General features: G+C 36.1%; 1 protein-coding gene and 1 long non-coding RNA gene across 2 annotated transcripts in view; one reads left to right on the top strand and one right to left on the bottom strand.

The window, feature by feature from the left end:
- Window positions 1-2,140: 2,140 nt before the first annotated feature.
- LOC116657276 lies at window positions 2,141-3,721 on the bottom strand. The gene is made up of 2 exons (XR_004312388.1): window positions 3,628-3,721; window positions 2,141-2,540 (listed from the first exon to the last, which is right to left on the bottom strand). It is a non-coding gene; the product is annotated as an uncharacterized LOC116657276 (long non-coding RNA).
- A 110-nt stretch (window positions 3,722-3,831) lies between these two features.
- Window positions 3,832-21,246, top strand: part of UBA6 (ubiquitin like modifier activating enzyme 6) — a 73,511-nt gene continuing 56,096 nt past the window's right edge. The window contains exons 1-2 of the mRNA XM_032459126.1: window positions 3,832-3,956; window positions 7,913-7,975. Of these exons, the coding sequence (XP_032315017.1) occupies window positions 3,886-3,956; window positions 7,913-7,975 (134 nt within the window). The 5' untranslated portion in view covers window positions 3,832-3,885. The remainder of the gene's footprint in view (window positions 3,957-7,912; window positions 7,976-21,246) is intronic.

Genomic DNA, 21,246 nt, shown 5'->3' on the forward strand with positions numbered 1-21,246 from the left:
ATTGTTTCAGTCAAGAAAAAAGATGTGAAATGCAACAGTATAGTTGAGGAAGCAACTGCCTCTAGGGTGACTAGTGACTGTGGCTGAATTTGGATCTCTGGAATGGGGCTTTGAACGTCCTCTTTCATAAACAAGCTGAGTTGCCTTTATCACTCAGTTTGGGCAGATTCTGATCATTTACAGAATATTGCCAAGAAAGCCACACAAACATGAAGCCCTGCTTAGGGATTTTCAGGTTTGTCATCTGTTTTCTATCAAATATCAGAAGGTTAACTTAGGAGCGTGATTTATTATATTTTACCTCTAGTCACTGTTGCATAAGCGGTTAAGTTAAACAATAAAGTGTCTTGGGAAACTATATTTCAATCTTTAATCTATGATGATTTGTCTTTTTATTGCTCCATTGGCAATTTTTCAAAACATTTTAGGAAAATGTGATATACACATATTCTAATTCATAGTCGATTTAGGGGTGTAATTATTCACATTTTGAAATAGTTTATTTCCGTTATAAGGAATTCCCTCTGGGTTCTTCTAAACAGCCCTCTTCAAGCCAGTTCAAATGTTACTGCAACACCTTTGGACAAAGAAGCATTCTTCAAAACTCAGAAGGTTGACTGCTTTCCAACCATGTTTGAAGGCCTGGCCTCAGGGTCAGTACTTCCCGTTATTTATGATATGAAACAGGTGTTCCAATTGTCTGGCTCTGGGCATAATATACTAGAAAAATACTCAGCAAAGTTCTAGTCGTGGCTCTGCACCTGCAAGGATATGAATTTATCCAATACATTTAACCTCTTTATCTCTTTGAATCATCCTCTGTAAAACAATGGGGTTGTATATTTAGATGACTGCTAAGTATCCTTTCTGTGCTAATAGTCAATTACTTAGGAATATGAAGTTGAAGATGCATGTAAATAGCCTCTGTAATTATGAAACACAACATAGTTGATTTTGATTATCTTTATAATTTATGATGTAAACTATTTAATTTACAGAAATCCAATTTGCACATAAAGTTTCAGGAAGATATTCATTATAATTTACACTTACATAATGATCAAGACGGGGCAATTCTAAATGTATTGTGGTATCCTGGATTTTCTGGATCCATACAGAAAAAAGGACATTAGTGAAAAACTGGTGAAATGCAATAAAATATATAGCTAGTTAATAGTACTGTACCAATGTTAATTTCTTAGTTTTGACAAATGTACCATGATTTTGTAAGATGTTATCATTAGAGGAAGCTGAGTGAAGTATATACAGAAATTGTTTTACCTTTGAAATTTTCTGTAGATCTAAAAGTATCCAAAATAAAGATTTTAAAATAAAATTATTGTGCTATGCCTTGAGAATGTAACTGCATTCATATATACATACATATAAAAACACATGCAGCACAGGGACAACAGAAATGAAGGAAAGAGACAGTGGCTCTTTGACAGATCATAATAGAGGAGAGTGCATCAAGAAACCACAGAAATCAAGCCACCATATTTTTTTAACACTATATCAAAGCAACAACAACAAAAAAGGGAGCTCTCTATTGTTAGAAAAATTTTCCTGAAATCTGTAAGGAAGGAAAAATGAGTTTGAACTGAAAAAGTAAAAATCTGCTTTGCCATTCATCAGGTATAAATAATAAACACAGATAAAGCCAGCTGTAAAGATAACAGAAAATAGTATTTCGCCCAATAATCTGCTGTAAATTGTCACCAAGAAGCCACACTTCGTGTAAGTGCTGAATTTTTCCTCACAGAAAAACCCTATCTCTAAAATAATAAACTGTCAAAAAGAACTTGCTCTTTGAAATCCTTTCATTGAAATTGAAATATCCCATTCTTGGCTAAATGATCTAAGTTATAATGACACAGAGAAACAGCCTCTACTTGTAGAACTTCAGAAAGGAGTTTGTAGACACATTTCCCACCAATTTTAACTCTGTAGATTCCAAGAAAACAGCACCCTGGGTCCATGTTGCAGTCCAGCCTAACATAGATCCCTTTACATACAGTCTCGCTTTCTTTTAAGTCTATCAAAATGCTACTTCAAACCTGTGAAGAAATGTGGGTGTTAGATGAAACTTGGTATGTTCATTTTCCATTGCTGTATACCAAATTACCATAAACACAGTGGCTTAAAAAATACAAATTTATTATCTCACAGTTCTCAGGTCAGAACTGGGGACCCATTATAGCTGGGTTCTCTGCCCAGGGCCTCCCAAGGTTGAAATCAAGGTATTAGCTTACTCGCTCTGTTCTGGAACTTGGGGTCTTCCAAGTTCATACATGTGTTGACCAAATTTAGTTCCTTGCAGCTGTAGGCCAAGGTTCCCTTCTCATACTGGCTGGTAGCTGGAGGCCACTCTCAGCTCCTAGAGGACATTTCCATTCCTTTCCATGTGGTCCCTTCCCTTTTCAAAGCCAGCAATGGAGTTCTTTCGCACATCAAATTCCTCCTCACATTTTGAATCTCTTTCTCTGGGAAAAGCCCAGTCTCTCTTAAAGGTAGAAATATATACTAAAAGGTGACAAATCCTACAAAAGAAAAATTGTAAGTATACACTTGCTTTTCCCTCTGAGTAGACTGCTCTTCTGATAAGATATTCACAGGACTCGCATCATTTAGATTTTAGCTCAAATTGTCACTTCTTCAAAGAGTCCATCTTTGACTACTTTATCCAAAATTTTCTCCCTCCTCCTCCCCAAGTCTCTTTCCATCTCCTTATCGGTTTCAAATTTTCTTCATCATATTTACTATCTGATGTTATTTTTTCATTTATTTCCCACCTTTTTTGGCTTCCCACAATGAGATTGATGAAATCAGGGATCACTGTATTTCTATCACCTGATTATTGTCTAGTCATTAGGTCCTAATGTTTATTTGGCATTCAATAAATGTTTAGGAAGGAAAGAAATAGGGAAAAGAAATTAGAGGGAGGGCCATAGAAATATGTCATAATTTGTGGGGTGGATGAAAGATATTTATATCTATTAGCTTTAGAATAAAGAGAACAGGCAGCAGATGAATCTAGTGCCAGAGCAGAATCTTGAAAGAATGGGACATAGACCAGTTCATTCTCAAGATTTTGTGGAAAAGGTACACAACTTGATCGAGAAACCTGAAGGATGACATCTGTGAGCAGCATGAAATTTCCAGATATTTGGAGATGTGCAGTTTTGAAAGGAGAATGGAGAGGTACACATTCTTACTGTTTCGTAAGAACGGTGAAAGAGGAGTCAATGGAAAGAGCATCAGATGAGAAGTTCTTAGACACATGTTCTAGTACTTAATCCGACAAAAGTCACTTACACTGACCCAAAGTTCCTGCCCCTCACACATAAACTGAAGAGGGCAACCTAGATGACATAATGTCATTAACAACTCTAAAAATCACATGATTCTATAAAATCCGTGATAAGTATTAGAAGTCCGAAATTATTTGTTAAACGTATAACGTCTTAAAATAAAATCCCAGACTAGAAATCGGAAGTTAACTTATTAATAGCCTTCGCTTTTTTTTAATTTATAAAATGAAAGGGTTTTTTCCCCTTCCTATACAACTCTTAAAGATTTTGATACGCAAACCCATCACTTCGCTGGCCACTGGAATCCTCTGGGTACCTTCAGCGCTTGGTTCCGTTTACAGGTACCAGACCCCCGCCGCAGCGCTGCCGCTCACGGCGGCCACCTGCAGCAAAGCCGGCCCAACGGCCACACCCAAACCGGAAGCCAGGACGCCCCTGGGCTTGACGGGAAGGCAGGGCTCAGCAGCGCGCTCCCAGACCCGCCCCCTCCGGTGACGTCACCGCCCCTTGACCTCGCGGTCCCGCCCCCTTCCCTACCTCCCGGTAGCCAGCGGCGGCTGCGTCTCAGGAGACGATGGAGGGACCCCAGGCAGTGGCCGCACCTCAGGGACAAGAGGCGTCCTGCTCCTCTTGGGGAGCCGGCAGGTGAGAGGATGAGTGTGGGCGCGAAGAAGCAAGGCGTGGCGGGCAGGACCCCGGCGCCGGCTTTCTGCTTGTTCCCCTGTTTAGGCAGGGAGCGCGCGAGAGGCCTCGGGGCCGGGCGGAGCCGGCGCCGGGCGGCGAGGGGAGCGCGCGGGGTAGGTGTGGCGTCGTGGGCTCCGGCCTCTACTGCTCCCCGGTCAGCTGAGGAGAAGGTCCACTTTTCGCCCCTTTTGGCGCTTTCTCAGTACCAGTGGGGTCGGCCATCCTCCTTCCTCCCAGTCGCCGGACGTGGGGGGAGGGAGGGGCTCCCGCGGAGAGTTGTGGCCCGGGTCGCTTGGACTGAGCTTTCCAGCCCTGGTGCCAAACACCTTCTTCCTTCCTTTCGGTAAGTGAAAGCTAGGCGCTCCACTGTGCGCGATCCTCCACTGGGATCCTCCTTTGAAAACTATTACCAGAGGGAACTTGTTAATAATGAATCAGTGGTAGTCAGGGCATCCTGAGGCTTCTGCTGACTACACTTAAAAAAAAAAATCTAGGAAAAAAACAGGAGTTACCCATTATTTCCCAATTGGTATTGAGGTTCTTTATGTCTTTTCCACTTCTGCAAAAATAGGGGGGAAGCGTTCCTGTATTTCCTGCTTCAATCATTTCATAATTAATAAAACGGATAGTTACATTCCGCTCACTACCAGAATACAGTACGCCTAAGATGGAAGTGAAGGATATGTGATTTTGAGCTAATGTGAGTGGTCACAAACCTGTAGCTTTTTCGCCAGCTTCAGACTGAAGGGATGCTTTTGGTACGATGGTATTGCCTGCCACTGCCAACACTGCCAAATTTACTTGGATATATTACGTAATGCAAACAAAATCTCCCCCTTTTTAGAGCATTTTTATTGCTGTATAGACCTTATTATAAAAACTATTTTTGAAACATTGCAGGAAATAGAACTTTCTGAAAAGTAAGTGCCAGTTGGTTGTGTCATTAAGTGACAGAACGGGTTAGAATATAGCGTTTCTCATTTTTGCTTAAGAGTTTTACTCACTAGACTGTTGCCCTTCCTGCAAGGAAGACAGTTAGTGAAGGTGTAGTAGGGATAGGAATACTGTGTAATATGAATTTTTGTTTATTTTCACATTTGTTACAATGCCAGAATATATTATGTATGTGTGTGTTCAAATAGATGATCTCTTAAACACAGCTATCTTCTGGTTTGCTTTCTTGATTGCAATCAGAAATAGTTCTCGTAGTTATCCATTTATTTAGCTAGGAGCTGGTACCATTTGATAATGCCAGCCAATGTTTAGTAAGAGAAATAATAGCATCTTGATTATATATTTTCAAATCCTTTGTCTATATAAGATATATACCAGGCCTAGAAAATTGGATTCCAGAACTGAATTTTGTGCTATTACATTGTTTTTAGAGTCTTGTAATTGATAATTATAGCTTCCCAAAACCTAGAATGGATTACACTTTCGCCAAAATGATACTGATCTTAGCTGTCACTGTGGCTGAGGTCCCAGGCTGGTTCCCTCTTTCCCAGAACCATCTCTTTTCCTGTGTTTACTTAGTATCATTTTTGTGTGTATGCCATGCTGTTAAAAAAAATTAGGATGAACTGATAATACCACTCTAAGTATATCTGTCACATTAGTATGCTTAACTTTTTTTAATTTAAAAAATTAATTTAAGAGTTTTGGGGGGGGGTGCTTTCTTTATGCCTCCTGTGAGAGGCGATAGACAGTATAGCATAGTTGTCAAGAGCCAAACTGATTAGATTGATGGCCCTGCCATTTACCTGCTGTGTGGCCATGGGAAGGTTATTTGTGTTAAATTCTCTGTCAGTCTCAGGTTTTTTCCTCTTTTCAATGAAGATAGTAATTGGGCTGTCTCATAGAGTTGTTGAAAGGATTAACTGAGTTAATACATTAAAGCACTTAAAATAACGTGTGGCACGGTGTTTGCTCTTGTTATTAAATGCCAGGTACCGTTTTAGGTATTTGGAATAAAGTAGTGAATTCCTAACAGATCATGCATTCTATAGTGAAAGGCAAATGGTAAATAGTTAATGATAAGTGATTTGAAGAAAATACAGCAGGTTAGGGAGCCACCTAAGAAGAAGGGGAATGATTTCATTGTGTTAACAAACCAAGTGTGGATCTGCTTACCTGATGCACAGCAAAGCCAATCTGCTGGTGCTGAGTTATGTGAAGGAAAGTACAGAGTTTATTGCAGGACTAAGCAAAGAGAATGGGCAGCTCATGCTCAAAAGTCCCAAACTCCTCACTGGTTTTCAGGGAAGGGTTTTTAAAGATAGTCTGAGGGGGTGCATTGTTGGGTGTGTGATCAGCTCAGTGCTCAGTTCTCTGATTGGTTGATAACAGCGTAATGTTTTTGGAATCTTCATTATCAGCTTTCTGGTTCCAGCTGATCTAGGATCTACCTGCCACTGGTCTGCATGCAGTTAACGTCTTCCACCTGGTGGGGATTTTAGTATCTGTGAAACAACTGGAGGATATGACTCGGAATGTTATCTATAGACCTTGAAGAGGGACTCAACGTCCTTGACTTTGTTATATGGCTAAACTATTATTATTTTGTCTTACTTGACTACTTTTCTTTTGTTGCTGCATTTTCTCACTTCTCTGATTAAATTTGCTTTTTGGAAATAGGGAGATGCCTAGGAGGCTAAAACTTTCTTGCAAATGAACAGGGAGCAGGAATCTGTCCCAGGGAAGGCCCCACAGAGTTCTGCTCAGTTTCAGTAGGGTGATCAGAAATGGTCTGTGTAATATTTGTGAAGCAACATTTTAATATTTTAATATTTAAATGATAAGAGCCAGCTATTCAGAGATCTGAGGGAAGAACATTCCAAGCAAAGGGAATAGTAAGTATAAAAACTGTAAAGTGATAACAAGCTTGACTTTTTAAGGAACAGTAGTAGGCCAGTGTGACTGAAGATAATGAGCAAGAGGAAGGGTTGTGGGAGTTGAGGTTGGAGAAGTAATTGGGAGACAGACATAAAGACCCTTTTAAGTATAGAAGGTGTTTTAATTTTGTTCTAAGTGTAAAGGAAACTTGCTGAAGGATAGTTCTAAGTCAGGGAGTAATGTCTCACTAGTTTCTAAAAGATTTAGGTTGTTAGATGGAAAGTCAACTGAAGGGGAAGGGCAATAGAAATAGAAGAGTTAAGCCCTTGAAGTAGTTCAGATGAGATATGATGGTTTGGTCTGAGACTGTACTGATTGAAATAGTGACAAGTAATCAGATTTGAGATCCCTTTTGAAGGTAGAACTAACCAGACTCACAGATGGAGGAAATAAGGGAACAGGTTAAGAAGATCCCTGTATTACTGGCCTGAGCAAGTGAATAAATGGTGGTACCATTTACTTGGTGGTCGCAAGTGAGTTGGGAAAGACTGAGGAAGAAGAGACTAAATAAGGGGAATTAAATTCTGTTTGAGGCATGTTATGTTTGTGATACCAGTTAGACATCAGAATAGAGATATTGCTCTGGCAGATGTGCAAAATCTGAGGTCAGAGGAGAGATCAAACATGTAGAAATAAGCTTAGATATCATCAGTGTATGGTAAATTCCATGGACTGAATGAAATTACCTAGGGAGAGTATGTATATTAAGGAAGGTTTATGGAACACAAACAAAATTATTAAAATAAATCTCCGTCAGAATATTTGTAGCAGTGATAAAACCTGAGAATGAAACAACCATGGGTTCTAATTTTATAATACACACAGTGTGGGCAGTTAGTGAATTTAATTTCAACCTACTTTTTAAAAAAAATCTAAAGTGGTAGATACTAAAATATATATATGGTTTATAAAACCTCTTTTAGTACCTGATGAATCTGATCCTATGTATAATTGAATTTTACATTGGAGAATGTGAATATTGAATAACCATACTTGCACTTATAAGCTGTGTTTTCTTTTTTCAGTGGGAATACAAATTTGCCCATCATGCCAACAGAATCTGTGGAGATTGATGATGCATTATACAGGTAAGAACCATAGGGAAACTGAACTTACTTTCCTCATTCATTGTTTTCAAGTAAAGGAGTAGTTTATTTAAAGACACCATTAGGCCTATCAGAATTTTAAAAACATATCCTGATTTCCTCTTAAGTTAAAAATTAGGGTTTCTGCAATTTTTTTTTAAACTGTAGGGTGGAAGCTTGAATAATATTTAAATTTTGATTGCTTTGGATTGAGATGATATGGCTAAGAATGATTTTGCTATCCACTATAAAATATACCTCTTGTTTCTGGACAGGAGTATATATTTATGTTCTTCATAGTGCAGGAGTCTCATGAACAACAATTCATTTCACTTTAGTTATACAGTAACATCTAGAGAATATGTTTACTTTAGTGTAATCTCTAACAACATTGCATGTTTGCACTATATAGACAGTAGAGAAGTATTTTGTGATTGAAGAGCTGTGATTTGAATTTAGTGGGACTTTTTTAACATGTTTTTCATGAAATGAAAATACTTTTTCCAAAATTAAAGAGAAGTTAAAAACACATACATTGCTATCATTCCTAGTAAATTTTTAAAATACTGTGAGATGTTTGCATGGAAGACAGTATAATCTCAATTTAAAACTTTTTAGATTTCCTCTGTATATAATCATGAAAAAATAGATTTTATGTAGGTAGAATTTGGAACAATAGATTTATTATGTACTTGAATTTCTTTTTATATTTTTTTATGTGGGATGTAGAGTCAATTTTGAGCACTTTAGAAGGAGCTAATATATATTACCTGGTATGTTGATTTCAAGTCCTGTTTTGTGCTGTATCCTTGGAAAAAGAGATAAAGACTAACTTGATTTTGCTTATGTGAAAATTATTTTACCATATGGTCTTCTGACTATAATTATACTTCAAAAGTCACCTTAATCTATAATTATGATGTTCTTAATGTCCTTCTGATCTGATTCTTGGGATAGTAAATGACAGCTCATTGAGATAGCTTTGGATAATTTTTTTTCATTATTTGTTACAGTCCTCGAGAAACCTATAATGGCTGATTAATGAACATAATTTTCAGTAAATCAGAGATTAAACTTTCCATTGGCAGTGCTACATAAGTTGGCTTATAGTTCGCTTACAGTCAGTTTGCTTAACTGAAAGTTATAGAATATAGCAATTTAGGCATCATATATAGCAGTTCATATATGATCATGTATTGCTTGATCATAAGGTAGTTCTATTTTTTATTTTTTAAGGAACCTCCATACTGTTTTCCATTGCAGCCGGACCATTTTATATTCCCACCAACAGTGCACAAGGATTCCAATTTATCCATCCTTACCAACACTTGTTATTGTCTGGGGTTTTGTTTTATAATGGCCATCCTTTCAGGTGTGAAGCGATACATCATGGTCTTGCATTTCCCTGACAATTAGTGGTGTTGAGCACCTTTTCATATTCCTCCTGGCCATTCGTGTGTTGTCTTTGGAGAAATATCTCTTCTAGTCCTTGCCCATTTTTTAATCAGGTTATTGGGATGGGGGAAGGAGAGAGATTGCTCTCGAATTGTAGTTTCTTACGTAATTTGGAGATTAACACCCTTTTCAGATACATGGTTTGAAAATATTTTCTCCCACTTTGTAGTTTGCCTTTTCATTTTGTTGATTGTTTCTTTGCTGTGCAGAAACTTTAGTTTGAAGTAGTCTCACTTGTTTATTTTTGCTTATATTGTTGTGCTTTTGGTGTCATATCCAGGAAATCTTTGCCACGCCCAATGTTAAAAAGCTTTTCCCCTATGTTTTCTTCTAGGAGTTTTATGGTTTCAGGTCTTACATCTAAGTCCTTAATGCATTTTGAGTTGATTTTGTGTATAATGTAAGATAAAGGTCTGATTTCATCTTTTCATCTTTTGCTTTTAGAAATCCAATTTTCCCAACACTATTTGTTAGTCTAAACCTACTTTTTCCTCTGAATGCACTGACCGTAATAGACTACTTCCTTACCAAATGTAGTTTTTACTTTTACACCTCAATTGTCTTTTTCTTAGAGTGCCCTCTTGTGTTTCAAAAGCACCTTCTACTGACCTTTTAAGAATCACTCAGATGTCTATTCTGATATCTTACCTGAGTTACTTCTAATCTTTCCTGTTCAGTCCTAAAGCAAATTATTCCTGTTGCTAATAAAGTACTCATCATATTGTCTCATAGTATTTTTTTAACATTTTTTATTGATTTATAATCATTTTACAATGTTGTGTCAAATTCCAGTGTTCAGCACAATTTTTCAGTTATTCATGGACATATACACACTCATTGTCACATTTTTTTCTCTCTGAGTTATCATAACATTTTGTGTATATTGTGTATAAGAGAAAGAAATAAAAGGGATCCAAATTGGAAAAGAAGAGGTAAAAGTGTCATTATATGCTGATGACATGTTACTATATATAGAAAACCCTAAAAGGTCCACACAAAAGCTACTAGAGCTGATTGAAGAATTCAGCAAGGTAGCACGTTACAAAATTAACGTTCAAAAATCAGTTGCATTTCTTTACACTAACGATAAATCAACAGAAGAAGAAAGTAAAGAAACAATCCCCTTTAAAATAGCACCCAAAGTAATAAAATATCTGGGAATAAATCTAACCAAGGAGGTGAAAGAATTATACACAGAAAACTATAAACCATTGATGAAGGAAATTAAAGAAGACTTTAAAAAATGGAAAGATATTCCATGCTCTTGGATTGGAAGAATCAATATTGTTAAAATGGTCACACTGCCCAAGGCAATCTACAGATTTAATGCAATCCCTATCCAATTACCCAGGACATATTTCACAGAACTAGAACAAATCATAATAAAATTTATATGGAACCATCAAAGACCTAGAATTGCCAAAGCATTACTGAAGAGAAAGAAAGAGGCTGGAGGAATAATTCTCCCAGACTTCAGACAATACTATAGAGCTACAGTCATCAAGACAGCATGGTATTGGTACCAAAACAGACATATAGACCAATGGAACAGAATAGAGAGCCCAGAAATGAACCCACAAACTTTTGGTCAACTCATCTTTGACAAAGGAGGCAAGAATATACAATGGAATAAAGACAGTCTCTTCAGCAAATGGTGTTGGGAAAACTGGACAGCAGCATGTAAAACAATGAAGCTAGAACACTCCCTTACACCATATACAAAAATCAACTCAAAATGGATTAAAGACTTAAACATAAGACAAGATACAATAACCTCCTAGAGGAAAACATAGGCAAAACATTATCTGACAAACATTTAAAAAATTTTCTCCTAGAAGAAATAAAAGCAAGAATAAACAAATGGGACCTAATGAAACTTACAAGCTTCTGCACAGCAAAGGAAACCAGAAATAAAACAAGAAGAAAACCTACGGAATGGGAGAAAATTTTTGCAAGTGAAACCGACAAAGGCTTGATCTCCAGAATATATAAGCAGCTCATACGACTCAATAAGAAAAAAATAAACAACCCAATCCAAAAATGGGCAGAAGACCTAAACAAGCAATTCTCCAAGGAAGACATACAAATGATCAAAAAGCACATGAAAAAATGCTCCATATCACTAATTATCAGAGAAATGCAAATCAAAACTACAATGAGGTATCACCTCACACCAGTCAGAATGGCCGTCATTCAAAAATCCACAAATGACAAATGCTGGAGAGGCTGTGGAGAAAGGGGAACCCTCCTACACTGCTGGTGGGAATGCAGTTTGGTGCAGCCACTATGGAAAACAGTGTGGAGATTCCTCAAAAGACTAGGAATAGACTTACCATATGACCCAGGAATCCCACTCCTGGGCTTGTATCCAGAAGGAAATCTACTTCAGGATGACACCTGCACCCCAATGTTCATAGCAGCACTATTTACAATAGCCAAAACAAGGAAACAGCCTAAATGTCCATCAACAGGTGACTGGATAAAGAAGAGGTGGTATATTTATACAATGGAATACTACTCAGCCATAAAAACTGACAACATAATGCCATTTGCAGCAACATGGATGCTCCTGGAGAATGCCATTCTAAGTAAGCCAGAAAGAAAAAGAAAAATACCATATGAGATCGCTCATATGTGGAATCTAAAAAACAAAAACAAAAACAAACAAACAAAAACAAAGCGTAAATAAAGGACAGAAATAGACTCACAGACAGAGAATACAGACTTGTGGTTACCAGGGGGGTGGAGGGTGGGAAGGGATAGACTGGGATTTCAAAATTGTAGAATAGACTACACTGTATAGCACAGGGAAATATACTCATAGTATTTTTTTTAACATGTATGTCACCTCTGTTGGACTGTAAGTTTCTCCAAGCCAAGGAACGTGGCAAAGTGTCTAATTCTTAAGAGTCTCATTAAATGATTATTAAATGACTAGAATAAGACAGAGGGTTCAGCTGGACTTGTGGTCTGGAACCTAAGATTGTTGACAGTTCAGTGGGTGGGCGGGATCCAAAACTGAAAGAATCAAGAGATATGACAGAGAAGTCTGGAAAAGGTGCATATGGTACTTACGTTAGGAGATACTGATATTGAGAGAGTACTTACACATTTCATCCTAAAACAAAACCAGTATGAGGACAAGGTGCAGCATCTGCTGGAGTCTGAAATGAGGCTGCTACAGTGTAACAGTCTTACATCTGGAAAATTTTGTCAGATGGAAGGATAGACAAACAGAAAATTTATTTTTTCTCTGGAATTGGGGCATTTTGAGCAAATGAACATCTTTTAACAGACCAGATACACATAAATTCATTTTTACCTAAAAGTTAAAGAAAATATGTAACTTTTTGGCATCTTATATGTTGATATTTGTAAGGTCAATACTTTAAATATTGTTTATTTCTTCCTAGATAACTAAAATTAAAATTTGGTTAATGTTTACTAGGTATACAGGTTTTCCCCAGATACTAATAACTGAGTCTCAGCCTATAATTATTTGTAGACAGTTAGGCCTTCCTGTAAAACTAAAACTCTCTAAATCTAGAAATCTTGAATTTTTACTAAGTTTCTGATATTTGTATATATATTTAGGTAGGAAATATTTTTAGAGCAGTTTTAATGCCTACCTTAACAGTTTCTTTCTAAATCTATCTCACTTTTTTCTTATTACTCAATCTTAAATCACCTCGTAGTTACTAATCAACTAAATCTGAAATTACTTTCAGAATCTAAAGGTTTTTGGTTTTGTTTTTTTTTTTTTCGCCGGGGGGACCACTCTGAACAGCATTCTAAGCACCTATCTATTTATTTTTATTGCTGGCAAATTGTTGAGTGAGTTAGACTTGAGCCAGTTCTGTAGATCTGCCCATTTCTTTCCTTCTGAAGATATTCCCAAGCCTGCTTATCACAAGATTTATCTGAAGAAATGGAGTCCCAATATAGGACTCCAACCTTGGTTTTCTAGCTCCACTTTTACCAAAGAACTTTCCACTGAAAGTAATTAAGACTAATTCAAATAATAATAAAATGATATTTTGCTATCTCCTTTTAATTAATGTTCCTTACATATACAGATTCCTGTGAAGAGATCACTGTATGAAGAAGGGGTGAATATCAAAGCAGAATCAGGACATTCTTAAGTTTCTGGGTTAATACAACCAAAGTAGTATCGAAACTGTGTTTATTTTAATGGAATAGTAGAAGAAACCCTTTCCACTAGCTTTTGAGATAACAGTCTTTTGGGATTTGCTTCTGCTCCTCTGACTCTTCCTTCTCAGGCTTTTCTTAGGTCTTGCTTTGCCTGCACAATAAATGCCAGGTTCTAACTTCAGGACTTTTCTTTCAGTTCAGATCATCCATTTCCATGATTTTAACTATCTCTGCGTGCTAATGATACTTGAGTCTCTTTCTTCAGCTTTCTCCTTCCAAGCTCAAGACCTTTGTTTTTAAATGCATGCAAGGTGCTTTAAATATAAACCAGGCAGGTGTTCAGCAGATGTCTATGTTTTATAGAAACAGTTTGGTACAGTAGAATGAACATGGTCTCTGGAGATAGAGGAGAATGTTCACATTCAATTCTGACATTTATATGAACTGAAACTGGTGACTTAATCTTTCTGCTGCTTGTATTTCTCTTGTGTAAATGAGAATAATATCTTATATCTTAAGAATAGTATCTTAGTCTTAAAGGTTTTATGAAAAAACTGTTAATATAAAATAGTTCTCAGCATTAAGTAGTACTTAACACCATTGGATCCCTTTTCGTTTCCTCTTCCCATTCCCAAGTTTAATTGATGCCACACCGACTCAGTAACCAAACTAGAAACCTTGGTGTCATCTTAGATTTTTCCCTATTTGTCATCCTCCAAATTCAGTTAATTTTTTTAAATCCTTTCAGTTCTTTTTAGATAACTCTTAATTCCAGTTCTTCCATTTTTCTCTCCCTGCATTTGGCATCTCACAGTTGAACTATTATGATACTCTCTTATATGATCTCTTTAGAACTATTTTTGTCTCTAATTCATCTTTCATAAGTTATTTAAAGTGGTATTTTTGACATTTATCTCAGAGTCTATGGCTTTTCAGTTTAAAATCCTGAATTGTTTCCCCATCATCTGCATTGGTGAGGCCAAACTGTATAATACACATTTTAGTCCTTTTTTGGATACAGCATAACAGTGCCTGAGAGTATGAACTTTGGTATTAGATCTGAATTTGAATCATTCTTCACCATTTATGAGTGTATGATCTTAAGTTACTTAACCTTTTAAGTCTAGTAATTTCTTTCATTCATACTTTTTTATACATTCATTTATTCAACAAATATTTAATGAGAAAATATATACAAATTGCAAATTAATCATGAAGAATAGTACCTATGAGACAGTCATTCCTAATTATTTATGATGAGTTAGGGCCTTATCTTTCTTTTTAGCCTCCATGTCAACTTCTCACCACTTTGCCTTCCAACATCCTACCCTTTACCCTTGTCGAATTTTATGTAAATATTGTCAGGGTCTAGGATTTGATTTTACCTAATTACAAGCTTAAAAACTAGCCTATTACTGTTTAATGGATGCTAACAGAAGATGTGAAACATCTTGGTCAGAGGCAAAGGATTCCATTACTTGTGATTCAGCAAATAAGATGGGCATCAGCATGGTGTTGGTTCCCCTTGTTCCCAAGTCCCATTAGGGTGATGCCATGGGCCCAGATGGATGCTTTATACATACAGCTGAGGAACACTGAATTTGGGGGATCCACCCAAAATAGTAAGCAAGCATACTCTTTGTCTTGGAGAGAAACTCACCCCATACCTCAAAGTTACATGTTGCAAATATACTCTTGAGAAAGGGCCCAGATAAAAAGCATTCAGGACATCGCCTACTAGGTATATCTAGAGAGACATCTAGGAGTTGAAAAGCCCATGAAGTAGTATCTCTCAACATAAATACATATTTTCCCACAGTTTATTAAAATATAAGTTAATATAAAGTAAACTACTGAAGTATTTAAAGTGTAAAATTTGATGTGTTTTAACATGTGTAGACTCATGAAATCATCACCACAATTTAGATAACATATCCATCACAACTAAACATTTTTTTTGTGCCGCTTTGTAATCCCTTCCTCTCTTTTCTCTCCATCTATGATTTCCCCAGGCTACTGCTGATCTGCTTTTTGTACTGTAGAATAGTTTTTATTTTCTAGAATTCTTATAAACGGAATAATACAGTATGTACACCTTTGGTGAGTCTCGCTTCTTTCACTTAGCATAATGATTTTGAGATTCATATATGATGTCCAGCTTTTAGTTTGATTAAAAAATTTTTTTGTATTTCAGTGACTTCTATTCTTCTCTTTTGAGGGTTTTTCCTTCTACTTATTTTGAGTTTACTTTGCTCTTTTTTCCTAAATTCCTGAGGTAGAAGTTCAAATCATTGATTTTTGAAACCTTTCTTCTTTATTAATGTATCCATTTCATGTTAAAAATTTTCCTTTAAACACTGCTTTAATATGTGTCCGACAGATATGTCTTCATTTTTATTCAGTTCAGAAAACTTAATTTTCTTTTGATTTCTTTGACCCATGCATTATTTAGAAGCATCTTATTTGGTTTCCCAATGTTGAGGGATTTTTTTTCAGAGATCTTTCTATTGTTAATCTCTGATTTAATTCCACTGCTATTAGTGGACATACTTGGTGTGACTTAAATTTGTTCTTAGTTTTGGGGTGCAGAATATGATCTATCTTGGTCATTGATCTGTGTGCATTTGAAAAGAATGTGTATTCTGTTATGTATTGGATTGTCCTATCAATATCAATTAGGTTGAATCAATCAATAGTGTTGTTCAGGTATTCTGTATCATTGCTGATTTTTTTGTCTATTCTTTATGCCAATTATTGAGAGAGGGTTGTTATCCATAATTTCATGTTTGTACATTTCTTATTTCAGTTCTACCAGTTTTTGCTTCATGTAGTTTGATGTTCCGTATTAGTGCATAAACATTTAGAATTGTTATGTCCTCCTGATGTACTGACGCTTTAATCATTGTGAAATGGCCCTCTATCCTAGTAATTTTCTTTGCTCAGAAATCTGTTTGCCTGATATTAAAATAGTCCAGTTTTTTCTTGATTATTTGGTAGCATGGTGTCTTTTTCCACCCTTTTACTTTGATTTGTATATTTAAATTGGGTTCCTTGTGGATAGAATATAGTTGGGTTTTTCTTTTTACTCAGTCTGACAATCTGTCTTTTAATAAGAGTGTTTACACCATTTACATTTAATATGGAACATTGATACTGTTTTGTTATTTGTTTTCTAACTGCCTAATCTGTTACTGGTTTTCCTTTTTTTTTTCTTTTTTTTTTGTTGAATAATAGAGCATTTTAATTATATTTTATCTCCTTTATTGGCATGTTACTATAGAGTCATCCTTCAGTATCCATGGGGGATTGGAGTCTCCATATATACCAAAATCCACAGATACTCAAGTCCCTTATATTAAGTGATGTAGTACAGTGAATACAGTCGGCCCTCCGTATCTGCAGATATGGATATGGAGGACTGACTGTATATTTATCGGAAAAAAATCCACATATAAGTGGACACACACAGTTCAAACCTGTGTTGTTCAAGAGTCAACTGTACTTCCTTATTTTGCATTTTTTAGTGATTACTTAATGATTTATAGTGTACATCTTTAATGTATTACACTGTGTGTCCAAATTTTACTGTATCACTTCCTTTATGCTGTAAGAAAGTTATAACAGTATACTTCTGTTTCTTCTATCCTGGAATTTGAGTTATTGTTGTCTTAACATTTTACTTCTACATATGTTATAAACCGACAATACATTATTGGTTTTGGCTTAAACAGTCAATTAAGACAGATATTAAAAATAAGGAAAAAAAGCTTTTGTATTTATCTATGTATTTGTCATTTCTGATATTCTCTATTCCTTTTGTAAATTAAGATTTCCATCTGGTATGAAGATTTACTTTAACAGTTCTTATAGTGAAGTTCTGCCAGCAATGAATTTGTTCAGCTTTTGTGTGTTTAATGAAGTCTTACTTTTTTGAAATTGAGTATAGACTTTAGGTTGACAGTTTTTTTTCCCAGTACTTTAACAATGTTGTGCCACTGTCATCTGATTTGTACTGCCTCTTGGGAGAAAGTCAGTTGTCATTCTTACTTTCCTCTGTAAATCGCATGATCTATTTTCTCTGATTGCTTTTAGTATTTTCTCTTCATCCCTGGTACTAAACAATTATGATATGCTTTGGTACAGTTTTCTTTACATGTCTTGTTCTTTGGTTTGTTTGCATCGTGGTTTGTGAGTTCCTGGAGTGTGTGTTCCTGGAAATTTTTTAGCTATTTAGTTCTTCAAGTATATTTTTCTCTCCCCCTTTCTCCACTCTCTTTCAGGGACCCCAATTTCACATGTATTAGACCAAGTGAAGTCCCACAGCTCACTTAAGGTTCTGTTTATCTTTCTCAGTCTTTATTTTTTTTCCATCTCTCTGTTTCATTTTGTAAAGTTTCTGTTGTTATGTCTTCAGGTTCATTTCTGCAATGTTGAATCTGTTCATTTCATTCAGTGTTATTTTTCATCTTAGATTTTATAGTTTTTATCTCTAGAAGTTTTGCTGCTTCTTGAGCATATGAATTGTATTTTTAATTATTTTAATTTCTTTACACATTCTATCATCTTTCGTTTTTGAGTATGTTCATTTTTTATTTTTATATTCATTATGAGTTGTATTTTCCTGCTCTTTTGCATATCTAATTTTTCACTGTGTGTCAGACATATGAATTTTACCTTTTTAAATGCTGGGTAATTTTTAATTCCTTGAAATATTAAAGTTTTTCAGGGACACAGTTAAGTTACTCGAAAATAATTTTATTTTTTCAAGGCTTACTTCTAAGTTTTGTTAGGTGAGACCAGAGGAGACTCAGTTCTGGGGCTAATTTTTCCCCAGTATTGATGTAATATTTTTTTAAGTATTCTATCTAGTGCCCTCTGTATTACAAGGTTTTCCACTTGGCTGGAGAGGAACACAAACTGTTTCTAGCTCAGTTTAAACAACAGTGATTGTTTCACCTCCACTTTTCAGTTGATTCTTTCCCTGTCTCAAGGTTGTTTCCTCATCTTACTTAGCTGAAAACTCAAGGAGAACCCTTTACGGAATAATGGGGTTCTCTCTGTGCATCTCTCTGCTCAGAAATTCTAACTGCCTTGAATTCACAGCTCTGTCTCTTCAATTCCAGGAGACCACCAGGCTCTGTTTGGGTTTCTCTTCCTGCGCTGCAGCCTAGAAGCTCCAGGCAGTGGCTAGGGCAATCGTAAAGCTCACCTCATTTGTTTTTCTTCTTTGAGATTACTGTGGTGAGTTGCCTGTTGTTCAGTGTCTGAGACTGTTTCATTTATATTGTCCAGTTTTCAATTGTTTAAGATAGGAAAAGGATAAATCTGGTCCCTGTTACTTAGCCATGGCCAGAAGTGGAAGCCTTACATATATACTATGTGTATGCCTTTCTTTTTCATGCTTTTCTTTTTCCTGGCATAGAATGCTTTTCCTTCTTTGATTCATTTTTTAGCACCTATTAAGTCTTCAGATTTCAACTTGGATGAACCTTATTTGTGAAGCTTTCCATGACCTCCACTGATAGAGATAATCACTTCCTTTTCAAAGGTTCCCTTAGTTTCTGGTACTTCCATATGTAGTACCTAATAATGGATGATTTATCTCTCCCAATAACATATCACAGGCATCCTGCTAAGTATTTTATATATTTTCTCTTACTTAATTTAATCCTTATAGTGCCTCATATGAGGTTATTGCTGTCATAATCACCACACAGTGCCAGTGCCTGGCTTGAAATAGCGATTTTATTAAATTAATGCATGAAGATAATTAAGTACATCCAGAAGAAAGTGAGCAAAGTGTTCAGGGGGACTCAAAATAATGTCATGTTTGGAATTGTTTAAGGAACTGGAGATGTTTAGCCTGGAGAAAGAAGACTCTGGAACCTAAATACCCTCTTCAAATGTTTGGAGGGCTGTCACATCGAAGAGGGATTAGGCGAGTTCCCTATAGCCCCAAGGAGGTAAAATTAGGATTAGTGGTGAAAACTACAGGGAGATGTTGTACCTTCATAAAAGGAGGAATCTTTGATAAATAGGGCTCTCTAAAAGTAAAGTAGATAGCTATGGAAATTTCTTTTTTCACTAGATACATTCACTGAAATGTTGCCTGTCCACTTAATACAGTCAGCTGTAATATAACAGTGCTGGGCTTGAAGTTACACACTCAGCTCTTTAAATCCCATCTCATAGGATTTAAGTGTCAGTTGCAGAGTACCTGACATTGCCTAGCACAAAGTAGGTGCTTAGTACCCTTACCCTTGGTGGCCAAACATTGAAAAGGTAGGTAATTTAGGTAACTGTTGAGAATCTGTCTGAGATTATATGATTCTTTGGAAAACCTTGGTTCATAATCTTAATTTTATTGTTTTGTCTGGATGTTCTTTGTCATTTATAGCCATATTTATGTCATGGCTATTTATTATTTGCCAAAGTAATCTTAAAAATAATTCATGAAGACAAGTCTGAGATGAAAAACATACTTTTAATGTAGTTCTTGTGACTGTGAATATAGTAAAAAGAATTCAAGTCCTCTGATTCGTGGAGCATAAAAGTGTTGTTCTTGTTCCTGTGTTCCAGTTCATTTCTTTCATTAATTTAGCCAGTTTTTGTGTGTCTGTTATGTGCCAGTTGTGCCAGGCCCTGTTAGTCATAGGGCATATAGTAGTAAATAAGGCAGCCCCTGCCTTAAGGAATTTACAATCTCCTAGGAAAAATAGACAAATAGTGAAAATACACTATGGTAAGTATTACAGTAGATTGAATGTTGAGTGTTAGGGATGCACATAAAAGATGATGCAGCACTGTCTTGAGAAAGGTTAGGGGTATTGAGAGAAGCATCATGGGTGAAAGTAATGTATAATTTGAGACCTGTGGACAAGTGGGAGTTATTCAGGCTTGAAATGCTGAGGGAGAGGAACTGAAAACCTTTAGTACACTTGGAACATGGAGTTTGATGGTAGAGTGACCAAAGATGAGGCTAGAGAGCCAGGGAGAGACTGGATTATAAATGGCTTTGTGACTAATACTGGAGTCTAGATTATCATAAGGGAAATAGGAAACCACTGGAGTTTTTAAAGCAGGAAAATGATATGACCAGATTTATATTCAGAAAAGTCATCCCATCTCTCTTAGTAGGAAGTTAATAGGTACAAATTTATTTCTCGAAAAGTCAAGAAATAAATGTACAGACATCTTATTGAGAAATAAGACAGTAAATATTAGAAGAAATAACTAAGAGAATTGAAGGTGGCTGTTCTTAGGGTTTAGGAATCAGGGGTAGGGAACTGATTTTTTATCTTCCTGTAAAAGCCTTGTAGAATGATTTGACTTTCTTAATCTGCATGTAGTGTAGCATAGTGATTAAGGGTATGGATGCTAAGGCCAGACTGGCTGAGTTGAATCTTGCCTCCACTATTCATAAGTTAATTATTTTCTCTGTGCTTATGTTTTCCTTTCTGCAAAAATGGGAATAATAATTGAGCTTATAGAATTTTTGTGAAGATTAAGTGAGTTAATACAAATAAAACACAAAAAATGTGTGGTACATAATGAACACTGAGTGTTAGCTGTCATTCTTACATGTCAGCACTGTTCAGGTTCTGACATGTAAGGAGAATAGACAAACAGAATCATAGCGGAGCATTTTTTAAATGTTGCTTTTAGTA

This window comes from Camelus ferus, chromosome 2 (assembly GCF_009834535.1).
Source record: "Camelus ferus isolate YT-003-E chromosome 2, BCGSAC_Cfer_1.0, whole genome shotgun sequence".
NCBI lineage: Eukaryota > Metazoa > Chordata > Mammalia > Artiodactyla > Camelidae > Camelus > Camelus ferus.